At 43.7% G+C, this 12,400-nt stretch overlaps 1 protein-coding gene across 1 annotated transcript in view; it reads left to right on the forward strand.

Moving 5' to 3' along the window:
• The window catches only part of LOC119647098 (dynein heavy chain 6, axonemal), a 67,746-nt gene that overhangs the window by 43,670 nt on the left and 11,676 nt on the right, over window positions 1-12,400 (forward strand). Inside the window, exons 31-40 of the mRNA XM_038047869.1 lie at window positions 36-212; window positions 282-548; window positions 690-875; window positions 938-1,090; window positions 1,165-1,361; window positions 8,729-8,870; window positions 8,937-9,278; window positions 9,346-9,648; window positions 9,758-10,116; window positions 10,174-10,354. Of these exons, the coding sequence (XP_037903797.1) occupies window positions 36-212; window positions 282-548; window positions 690-875; window positions 938-1,090; window positions 1,165-1,361; window positions 8,729-8,870; window positions 8,937-9,278; window positions 9,346-9,648; window positions 9,758-10,116; window positions 10,174-10,354 (2,307 nt within the window). The remainder of the gene's footprint in view (window positions 1-35; window positions 213-281; window positions 549-689; window positions 876-937; window positions 1,091-1,164; window positions 1,362-8,728; window positions 8,871-8,936; window positions 9,279-9,345; window positions 9,649-9,757; window positions 10,117-10,173; window positions 10,355-12,400) is intronic.

Below are 12,400 nucleotides of genomic sequence, written 5' to 3' on the forward strand. Positions count from 1 at the left end.
TTAGGAGGAGACAAAAAATCCATTCATTCTCTTAGGTGAACCACAAACCAAACGTATTCCTAATAGTCGACACTCAAATAGTCAAAGAAGAATTCCTGGAGGATATCAACAACATTCTGAATTCAGGTGAAGTTCCAAATCTTTTTGAAGCTGATGATTATGAAAAGGTGATACTTGACACCAGAGAAGCATGCAATGAAGCGAAGAAGAAAGTAAGATCACCTCAGGAAATTAATTAACTCTATTTTAAAATATTTTTAAAAAAAATCCTCTCTATCCAGGATTGCACACGTGAAGAAATCTTCGAATTCTTCAATGAGAGAGTTCGGAACCTTCTACATTTAGTCATTTGTATGAGTCCCATTGGTGAGGCCTTCAGACGACGATGCAGAATGTTCCCATCCCTTGTGAATTGTTGTACGATTGACTGGTTTGAGAGTTGGCCTCCAGAAGCTCTTTACTCGGTAGCATTGGGATTATTTGAGGGTGTGATCGAGGATCAAAAAGAACGGGAGAGTTTGGCCAAAACGAGTGTGTATATTCATAAGGTAAGGAAAACCAATCATATTCAAGAGTGACGTGTCTGAAATAACAAAAAAATATCCTTTTATTTGTTAGACCAAGAGATAAAAACTTTTATTCCAGTTTCAATGTGCAGACATTCTATTGTATCGATTTACTTCTTACAGACCGTGGAGGAGGCTGCCTTGACATACTATGCTGAAATGCGCCGACGTTACTATACTACGCCAAGCAGTTACCTAGAACTCCTTAAATTATATAAAAGTTTGCTCAAGAAAAGAACTGACATTATCATAGCAAAACGAGAAAGACTGGCAAATGGTTTGAATAAAATTCTAGAGACAAATGATGTCGTAAGTATAATTAAGGTTAGCTTTCGTAAATTCACCATAACACGGTTGGGACTTAAATTTAGGTAGCTGTTATGCAAAAAGACTTGGAGACGATGGTACCTCAATTGGATTTGGAAGCTCAAGCAATGAAGGATCTTCTAGCAAAGTTAGAAGTTGACACCAAAAATGCCGACGTGGTGAAGGAGGCAGTATCTAAGGACGAAACCATTGCAAAAGTAAGGTTTCAACATATATCTAAATATCTACTTAATTGGAGCGTTATCTGAATCAAATGTATACTTTTTTTCAGGATAAAGCCGCCGTAAGCCGAGCGATAGCTGATGATGCTGCCAAAGATTTGGAGATTGCTATGCCTGCCTTGAAGGAGGCTGAAACTGCCCTTAGCTCATTAAATAAAACGGACATCAATGAACTTAGGGCGTTTGCTAATCCACCAGAGTTGGTGCAGTTTGTGATGGAATCTGTGTGCATTTTATTGGGAGTTAAGTATGTGACGTTTAGATTCACTTTTAGTTTGTCCCAAAGGAGTTTTTTTGTTCATTCATGTTAGTCGAAGCCGAAATAATACAAAATTGCCCTTTATTATTATTTATTGGAACGCTTTGAAGTGCTCAGCACTAGAGCCTACTTCCACGCCTCAGTGGTTTTGTGTTTCCATTTTTAGTAGCACGTTCCAATATCCGCTGCCCACATCGGTCCCTTTCCTTGCGAAGACACGTCACTCAAGCCTAGTTCTATAAAACAATTCTACGAACTGTTGACATCAATGAAATGCCTTTTTAGTAAGAAGAACGAATGGAAGTTTCCTCGATTAACAACTGAGTACTTCCCTTCGAAACCGTAAATGTAGAAGCCCCTTTTCACACTTGCTGGAATTGTGTAGGTTCGGAAAAGCTTGTAGGATTGCTTCTCCATTAGGGATTCTTTAATTCGGAACAACAGCTGCTCACCCTCCTATTCATTACTGCCAGTTACCAATTTCCTGCATATCATGAAAATCCTTGTCCAGAAGGTCCTTAGTACGAAGCTGTCGAAGAACTTGAACTTGAGACAAATCCTTGTTGTGGAGTAATGCTGGATGTAACTGACAAGGCCAGCGATTTTCACAATTTTAGTAACATAACCCATGGTGTTTAAGACAGGTTCAATCTCTACATAAACTAGAACCATTGATTTCAATAATTTAGCCTGATGTTGTTCTGTTCCCATCGCTGCGTTAACTTGACTGGCCACAGCCAAACAATACTTGAATAAATGTTTCTTCTTCTAAGCGTCACGTGCCCGCGTCTCATTAAAAAGTTGAAAATTCTTCGCTTCCTATTCTTCCAACAAGTTTACCGGCCAATTTTCCCACGACTCCAACTCCTCTAGCCTATCGAAGATATTCGGTAACGTTAGTCTGTGGATGGTAAGCGATCACCTACAATTTCTTTATATTTAGCAAATTGCAAAGTAATTTAACCACCTCTTCCATAAAATTAGCACCTGATCAGTCACAGCTGACTTAAACAATGAATACCGGCTGATTATTTCATCAACAAGACTGTGGCAACCGTGTTGATCTCCATGAACAGCAAAGAAGTCCACAAATCGAGTCAAGTCATCCAGCATGGTCAGGATATATTTACTACTCTTCGATGACTCAACGTAAACACCAGCGAAATTTTGGTTTGCCAGTGGCTCTTATTCCGTTGGCATCCCTTTTTCATTCTACACTACTTCAAGAATCTCCTCCTCAGGTAGTCCCGAAGGGCGAACCGATATTCTGGTTGTTGAGCACCTCATCCAAATACTCAACCCATCGCTCCAATATGCCCATTCTGTCGGAAATCAGATTTCCTTCTTTGTCTCGGCAGGCTGAGCATCAAGATGTATAAGGCTTCATCCTGCTGACTTGTTGGTAAAACTTCCGCGCCTGGTGCGATTCCTCCCTGTACTTTTCGAGTTCATAGACTTGTTGGTTCTCCCAGGGTTCCTTTTTCTGTCTGTGAAGTCGCTCTCCACTCGATGGAGTTCATGATAGCTTCTGCACCTGTCCACGTTCTTCGAGAGTATTGCCCGGTATGCAGCATTCTTCCGTTGATCTCCACATAGTGATTCGAGTCTATTCATCAAGGCAGGCTGAGAGGTGGCGGCCTTCGATCAACACGTGGTCAATTTGGTTAAAAGTGGCCCCATCTGGAGAGGCCCAAGTATGTTTTTAAACCGCTCAGAATCTCCGCTTTAAGATACTACTAACTGAATAATTCGCAGTCCATTATCATGGTGTCCTTATATAGTTTTTGATTATAATAATAATCGTTGGCGCAACAATCCATATTGGATCAGGGCCTTGAAGTATGTTAGAGCACTTCATTCAAGACCGTCACGGTACACTACAGTACACTGTAGGAGGCAATGTGGTCAGCATTGCGATCGCCCGAGATTATTACCCTGATTTGACTCAGGTACTCATTCACAGCTGAGTCGACTGGTTAAATTATGATACAAATCCCACTGCCACCAGTTAGATTTGAACCGCGACCTTCCGTACGACAGCCTTGTGCCCTAAACACTCAGCTAGTTTTTGATTATGCTCGTCCAAATTTTAGGAATATGGACAAAACATTTCATTTACTGTCGCAAATATTCTCTTCCTCCCTTGAACGACACAGCCAATTTCACAGTTCTTTTTTCCCTTCAGCACTAGACTATGACCCGAGAATCATCTAGGTCTCCACCCCCTTATACCAACCCCTTTCAATTCTGCATTGCACCTAAGCAGAGCGAAATTAAACCACAACGAAAGACTGGAAGAACCCGAGGATTTTTTTCCTTGCCTTGTCCACTAATACCAACTCGTTTATCTAAATCTAACGCTATACCCTCATTTAACACTGATTCCTTAATCAAATTGCACCCCGCGCCTGTGTCTGCAAGGAAGAATCCCCGATAATGGCACCTTCCGTTCCACTTTGTAGTCCAAAATTTCTATTAACTGACGTGGTGACCCCGAATGCCTTTCTGCACTAGGTACAAAAAGGATCTTTGCCCGACACTCCCTCGCACGATGTCCTAGGTTGTTGTACTTCAAACAACCAATGGAATTTCCTGACCATGCAATGCTGAGTCAATCCCTGAAGCCAGCATAACACCCGTCTACCGGGATCATTCCGTGACTGGTACTGCGTTGGTGGAGTAAGCAAGAGCTCGATCTGTTCCGTTCGCCCCTACTGCTCCTCTCTACTTTCCATAATCCTCTTAAAAAAACCCAGCTTCAACCTCTACCGCATTCAACCACAATAGATTCCTTCCAATTACGTGTATCCTCGTGTGCTCGTTCAACACCCAACTTGAAAGCAGCTACACAGTCTGTCTCAAACTCTCTCTCTCTCTCTCTCTAACCCTTTATCCCCCAGGATATTTTACGCTAATTGCATCCTGCGTTTGCCTCAAAAGAGAGATATTTCTCTAGGAATATTCCATCAAACTCTCTGGAAGAAGCTGCCCACATGCTCGTAACTCATCCCACAAGCTGCCAAACAATCGCTTTGGCATATACGCGTTTTTCCAACTTTCTAAATCTACCTTAAATCTTTTATACAATTGCAACCTATCTTTTACGCCTTTGAGGAATACATCTTTTATCTTTTATGTGTTCCTCACTCGACTACTCAAATTTGATGCGCCATCTAAGGATATTAAAATTCCAGGGGACATCTTACCATTCTGCAAAAATATCCGTGGAAGAAAATGTGGGAGCCCAGATCGAAGCCAAGTTTAATAACATAGTCTATGCGCCGATGAAAGTGGCTCTTGCAAGCAATCCCAACGTTAAGCTGTGGCAGCTGACCTAACTTCACCATCGAGAACACCGAGTTGAGGAGGACAAAGTGTGTCGGATGTTGGGTATGAAAGCGGTACTTGCTATCCCAATATAGCCGAGTGGAGTTTCCAGAATCAGACGACTATCCTTTCGTCTCGTATTTTCTTCCGAGTTTCCACTTCCACTTCCCAGTGTGCATCATTTGCACGGGCATTCACTTATCCGTATTCCTCACACGATCCTTCCGTGGTGAATAGTATTGTGTTCGGTAGGTTTGAGAGTAGATTAATCTGATTGACGAAGATCTAATTAGCTACCAGATGGATGAAGGGATTATCCTCTCCTCCCCTAGGAAGCTAGGGGAGGGGCGTTTTGGATTTCATTTAGAACATTTACCTTGGTGGCCGACTGAAACTACTGCCATTCAAATGGCAAGTATCAGCCATAGTACACCTACACCGAAAAAAGGCCTTTGGATGACAGGCAACCGGAAACGGTCAAAGAAGTGGAAACCAGTAAACCATTCATATTTTGAATCAAATTGCAAAGAGCAAAGGGCGGTACTGCTGACAAGTTCAACGAAAAAGGCGAGGGTAACTACCAGTGGATTAATATTTAATAAAATGGCAAACTCCGTCGAGCGGAGAAGCGACTTCACAGACAGAAAAAGGAAGCCTGGGAAAACCAACAAGTCTGTGAACTAGAAAAGTTTTACCAACAAGTCAGCAGGATGAAGCCTTATACACCTCGATGCTCATCCTGCCGAGACAAAGAGAGAACTCTGATTTCCGACAGAATGGGCATATTAGAGCGATGGGTTGAGTACTTTGATGAACTACTGAACAACCAGAACATCGGCGAGTTGGAGGTCCCGCCAACTGAAGACGACGGACAAATACTGCCACCACCAAGTTTAGGAGAAACGGTCCGTGCAATTCATCGGCTAAAAAATCATAAGTCGCCAGGAGCCGATGGAATTACAGCCGAATTAGTTAAATATGGAGGCGACCAGTTACACCAAGTGGTTCATCAACTTGTGCTCAAGGTATGGGACAGCGAATCAATGCCTGACAATTGGCAACGAGGCATTATCTGTCTCATACATAAAAAGGAAGATATCACACAGTGCAGCAATTATAGAGGTATCACGTTGCTGAGTACCATCTATAAGATATTCTCCACTATCTTGCTAGGCCGGATAGCCCCATATGCTCAGAACATCATTGGCCCATACCAAAGAGGCTTCACTCCAGGCAAATCACCAACAGATCAGATTTTCTCTGTGCGGCAAGCGATGGAAAAACTGTTGGAATATGGACAACAGTTGCACCATCTGTTCATCGACTTTAAAGCCGCCTATGATAGCATAGCCAGGGTAAAACTGTACACGGCCATGAGAGAATTCGGGATCCCGACGAAATTGATAAGACTGACTAGGCTGACCCTGACCAATGTGCGAGGCCAGATAAAAGCAGCAGGATCACTCTCAAGACCATTCGACATCAACAACGGTCTACGACAAGGGGATGCGCTATCATGCGTCCTCTTTAACCTGGCCCTCGAGAAAGTGATCCGTGATGCTGAGGTAAATGCAAGAGGTACGACCCTCTTCAAGTCCACCCAACTACTGGCCTATGCTGACGATATCGACATCATGGGAAGAACCCCCCGAGACGTACAAACTACCTTCATCCAGATCGAGCAGGCGATGATTGGCGCGAGATCTTGGGCTGCACATCAATGAAGGCAAGACAAAATATATGGTGGCAACGTCAGCACCGAAGATGAATCAACCAACAACATCAAACCGCACTGGTCAAACACAAACACGAAGAAGAATAAGGATAGGAGAATACAACTTTGAGACCGTTGACAATTTCTCCTATCTAGGGTCGAAAATCACAACCGATAACAACTACGATGATGAAATCCGCGCACGGTTGTTGTCAGCCAACAGAGCCTATTTCAGTTTACAAAGACTGTTCCGCTCGAAACGTCTCACCATAGGGTCAAAGCTCTTACTGTACAAGACTATGATCTTGCCAGTCCTCATGTATTCCTCGGAAACTTGGGTTCTTAGCAAGAAAAATTGCGAACTCTTGGCCGCGTTCGAGAGAAGAATCCTCCTAAGAATTTTTGGCCCCCTACATGAGGATGGACGATTCCGTAGTCTACACAATGACGAAATCTATGAGCGATACCATGACCGTCCGGTTGTGGATAAAATCCGGCTCAATAGGTTACGGTGGGCGGGTCACTTAATCCGTATGGATGAAGATGATCCCACCCGGAAAGTCTATAAGGGCAATATCTATATCTATCTAGGAAAAGAAGACGAGGCAGACCCTGCCTAAGATGGAGCGATGGCGTGGGCCAGGACGCCAGACAGCTTTTAGGGATATCGAATTGGTGGACCTCGGCGCAAAACCGGGATGTCTAGAGTTCCTTATTAAGGCAGGCCTAGACCGGATACCAGTTGTTGCGCCATTGATGATGATGATGATGATGATAATGGCAGACGCCTGATCAACCAGCAGGGGATTACTTATTGTAGCCATGCATAATCAGCCTCAGGATATAGTCAAAATAAAGCAAGTACCCTCCACAAAAAAATAAAACAACACCGGTCATTCAATAACGCTCACTCAAAAGCCCTTCAGCGAGGTGATCAAGAGCGCTGATGGAACAGTTCAACCAGTTCTTGCCCTGGCATCTACTATAGAAGAGGATAATAGTAGGGTAAGAGAGGGGAGGAAGCAATCAAAAACTTATGTTGTTTATTCGGGGAAAGGCTATGTCAGAAGCCCCAAATATTAAAGGAACAAATCAGTTACCAAATCCGCCAATTATGATTGGTATAACTATGAAGAAAATCATTTCAAAGGCACAACCAAAGATCTCTTTTAGGTCCAAACAATTTTTTAGTTAGTGTCCAGTTCGTGTCCTCTAACTAGAACAAGGTTTTCGCAACGGAAATGCCTAAGTGCCTATCTTCCCTCTCCGCACCTTCGACAATGTGAATTATAAGCTTTGCCGAGTCTGATGACATGGTCCCCTATAGGCCAGTGTCCCATGAACACTGATCATAACCTAAAAGCTTACAATACATCGCCGGCCCAGTCCACCTTGGTTGAAAAGTCTACAGCAAAGTTCCCCCTTATGCTGAGGGAATGCAAAGAGTCCCCGTGGTACTTCGTCTAAGATGTTAATATCTGGATTCACGGAATCTAGTAGCCTTGCACAATACCGCGTGTCAAGCTCCAGGAGGAGGAGATGCAGGAGTACATGGCAAGCACCCGCAAGTAGAACAGCAGAGCTCCAGTATTACCCGCATACGCGGTAATTTGGATCCTATTAAGCTTGGTTTTGAAATTTTTTTTTAATTAGCGCCGGCACAATAGAACAAGTCATTGGGATGGGACGAATTACGGCTGTATATATCCAAAAAACCATCCTTCACAGCAGACCCCATTCCCTTATAAAAGCCCTCTTGCAGGAGAGTCCCTCTACTCACAGCTTCAGTCAAGTTTTTTGGCATCGATACTATCCACTGCTCAAAACACCCCATCAATGCTGTTCTGATTAGAGCTTCCTTGCTGGCTATTGTACTCACGCTATTGAATATTCCCTCTATATACAGGAAGGCTGCTAACGCATGTTGCTTGTAGTGTAAGGATCGCCAAACCTTGCTAATTACCTCGTAAAGTAGGGTTTCTATGAATTTGCCTTTGTGGCACAATAGTCCAGCAAGGACCTTTTCCAGGCAATCTTGATAGCCGACTTATACCTCTTCAGGTAGTCCTTTATACGACTACCAGTATTTGTACTGTAGCAAATGTTGAAGACCTCCCTGGGTAGCTTCCTGAGATTGGACGGATTTAATCGCAGTTAAACTGAAATCAGCGAGAGTAGAAGAGCTACATACATGGTCCACTCGAGATGACTGCAATCCCAGAATTAATTTACTTTTCCCTAAAGACGGAAGCTTTCCTTGAATAAGATTTTTAATAACTGGAGTATGAGTTCCAAAAACTGCTTTTAATTTCAGACCCAACTGGGCAAGCGCTAAATCCTTGATGGCTGATGTTAACTTCTTGAAGCGTCTCTTTACATATGATAAGGAGCATATTCCAGAAGCGACTATAAAGAAGCTGAAAAAATATATAGAACACAAGGACTTTATTCCAGCGGTAATGCCCCCAAAAATTCCTATACCCTGAAATATAATTTTCAGTAACTTCTACCAATTATTCTAGAAAATCGAAAAAGTCTCCAAAGTGGCAAAATCTGTTTGTCTTTGGGTAATAGCTATCGACAAATTTTCTAAGGTATACAAGGTTGTCGAACCCAAAATCAAAAAACATAAAGCTGCCGAAGATGAATTATCAGAGGTCATGGCAGTTCTGAGGACAAAGCAACAACAACTGGCCGAAGTGGAAGCGAAAATTCAAGCACTTAAAGACAATATCGAAGAGAAAAATCGACAATTTCAAAAGATTCAGGATAATGTGAATCTCACAGCAGCTCGAATCAATAGAGCAGGCAGGCTAACATCTGCTCTATCTGATGAGGAAGTCCGATGGGGTGATACAATTAAGGTAATCATTTAAGTTTTCCCTACCATTTTCCCACGTTCACCTAATCAGGAACTGGGTCTACTTACAGAAATTATCTGCTGAACTCTGGTCTGTTCCGGGGGATGTACTTATTGCTTCAGCTTGTGTTGCTTATTTGGGAGCCTTCTCCATCAGCTATAGGAGATCACTCACCCTCCAATGGGTCGCAGAATGCCAGAAACATAAAATTCCCAGCAGTTCTGAATTCAATTTGATAAATATTCTCGGTGATCCTTATGAAATGAGAAGCTGGAACATGCAAGGTTTGCCAAAAGATGATATTTCTGTTGAGAACGGGCTATACGTTACGAGAGCTTTGCGATGGCCGTTGATGATCGATCCTCAGGAGCAGGTACGAGTAAAACGTTTAGTTAAACTTTTTCAAGTTCGAAATCAGAATTGAAATATACACCCAGCCTTTTGCGAACAATGTACTAAACTCATGAAATCCTGACATACAGGCCAACCAATGGATTCGTAACTTAGAAAAAGGCAACAACCTCCGTATCCTGAAAATGAATGATCCTCATCTATCTCGAATATTGGAAATATGTGTCCGCCAAGGCTACCCCCTGTTGATTGAAGACATTGGCGAAGAAATCGATCCCACACTAAATCCTATCCTGCAACGTTTAACATTCATCCATGAAGGACGACCCCTTATCAAGCTAGGCGACACCGCAATTGATTACGACCAAAATTTCAAACTTTACATGACCACAAAACTGCCTAATCCACACTATTTGCCTGAAGTCTGCATAACAGTTACATTGGTAAACTTCCTTGTTACTGTGGAAGGACTTGAGGATCAACTACTGGCGTAAGAAAAGCGTAGTTTTTAAATCTAATTAAAAAAAATAATTGCTTTGTTTTCCAGGAATGTAGTGGAGATCGAATTGCCAGAATTGGAAAAGCAACGCAGTGACCTCGTTGTGAAGATAAATAAAGATCGTCAAATGCTACTGAGTTTAGAGGACAGAGTCCTGCAAATGCTTTTCAGTTCAAAGGGAAATATCCTGGATGATGAGGAATTGGTTGAAGCTCTAAATGAATCCAAAGTATGAACAAGTCAATTTATTAATTAATTCCTTCCTCAGGATAGGGTATCAGATTATGGGTCTAAAGACTCTTTTACGAATTATCCCACCGCTGTTGACACTTTTCCAATTACTCCATGTTGCCTTGTTGCTCTTCAGTATTCTGTATACTTTTCAAGTGCGTTCGTTCTCCTTTTCTCGTACAACCAGCGCTCCTCACTTATCGGAAGATTTAGTGAGACCGTTATTACAATTACCAGCCTCAGATTGTCTTAAAGGGGCGACGCACCCTTAGCGTCACCAAGTGGTAAGTCATTTTTACCGTCTTCCGATCGCTCTCCGGCGATAGTGCTTCCCCCAAGCCAGTGCTGCATATATAATAAAAGAGTTGAATGCACCACTCCAGCGACGAGTAATCTACGGGGTCTAGGTAGGCCTCCAATCTTAAGTATCAACGGAGTCACACATGTCGCGAACAGGGGAATAGAGAAGTCCCCATACACGCAAAAGTGTAGTGTAAATTTTTTTGCTCCGAACATAATCGCGTGGGGTATCAAATGAAAGGTTGAGGAAAGCATCAGTATTTTCTTATACCGGCCTTACTTTTAACATCAGTTGTAAAGCGGGAAGTGCGGGCTTAGGAAGTGATCAATCATTTCAAGGATCCGTTCTTAGAAACTGTAAAAAAATCTGGAAAAAAATCATGGGGGTGTCCGTGTTTAACGTCTAAACCAGCCATGCCACGTCTTGTGAGAGCGTCGCACCCACTGAGGATTCGGGACGCTAGCGGCGGGATGAGGTTAATACTCTGGAAGACGCCGTTTCGGACACGGAGGGGCGAATCCTGGTAGGCATTGATTTTAATTCTAGGGCCCTTGAATGGGGCTTACCTCAACCAGACTCCAGAGGGAAGCGGATCCTAGAAATGGGGGCGTGAACCGAACTCTGATATACGTCAACGTTTCGGCGCCCAGACCGCGAAGGAAGTATCCCTGACATGACTTTTGCATCTGAATCTCTGGCACTATCAGTGAAGGGTAACGAGTCCTGGAAGACCTCTCGGCAAGTTGTCACCCTTACATCGCATCCGAAATGTACACCAACCCGGCACTCGACCTGCGTATGGAATGTAGTGAGAGTGAACATCGGGAAATTTGTCAAAGCTCTTGGAACAGGCCGAGTCGCTCTGGAGGGCGCTTCGAGGAAAGGTAGCGTTACAACTAACGCTGTCGTAAACTCAGTGATGAATCTGATAACGACAGCATGTAAGGCCAACTGTAACAAGCCTTCTATATACTGGTGGACGGTAGAAATTGGCGACCTACGGAGGTAGCATCATAAGCTCCGCCGTTTGGCACAACGTTTACACTCTAGGGAGGAGGCATGCGTCACAAAGACAGAGTATAGACCTGCAAAAGGGAGACTCCACCGTGTAATAAATAAAAGCACGGGTGGCAGAACCTTTTTTTTTTATGGATGGAGGTGTAAATCTTAGAAAGACGCTGCTGCGCCGGGTTGCAGTAGTGTGTGGGATTCACACCCACTAAAACCACCCCCACTCTTCCGCCCCTCCCCGCGGGACCACCGTGAAGTATTACTTCGCGGGGGAGGCTCTGGTTCGCTATATCAGCTTGTCCATGTCACGTCTCCGTCGCGCCGCCTTCCGAGCTCGATCCAACTCCAGGAGTTTTGTCTGCACCACGGCTACTGCCTCATTTACCGCCATCCAGTTTTCCTCCGACTTCAGCATCTCTTCCACCAGGTTCGAGGACTTGATGTCCGCCCCTAAGATGCTGTTCAACCTCCTTTTCTGCTGCAGCAATCTGGGACAATGGAACATAACGTGCTCCGGGTCTTCGGGTGTAGCACCGCATTCAGGACAGTTGGGAGACTCGTCCAACTCGAAGCGATGCAAGTACTTCCTATAGCCACCGTGTCCCGTAAGGAACTGTGTCAGGTGGTAATTCAATTCTTCGTGCTTTCGGTTGACCCATTTCTTGATACACGGGATCAATGTATGGGTCCACCGGCCCTTGTCGGAGTTATCCCATCGTTGTTGCCACTTGC

This window comes from Hermetia illucens, chromosome 1, assembly GCF_905115235.1.
Source record: "Hermetia illucens chromosome 1, iHerIll2.2.curated.20191125, whole genome shotgun sequence".
In the NCBI taxonomy this organism is placed as follows: domain Eukaryota; kingdom Metazoa; phylum Arthropoda; class Insecta; order Diptera; family Stratiomyidae; genus Hermetia; species Hermetia illucens.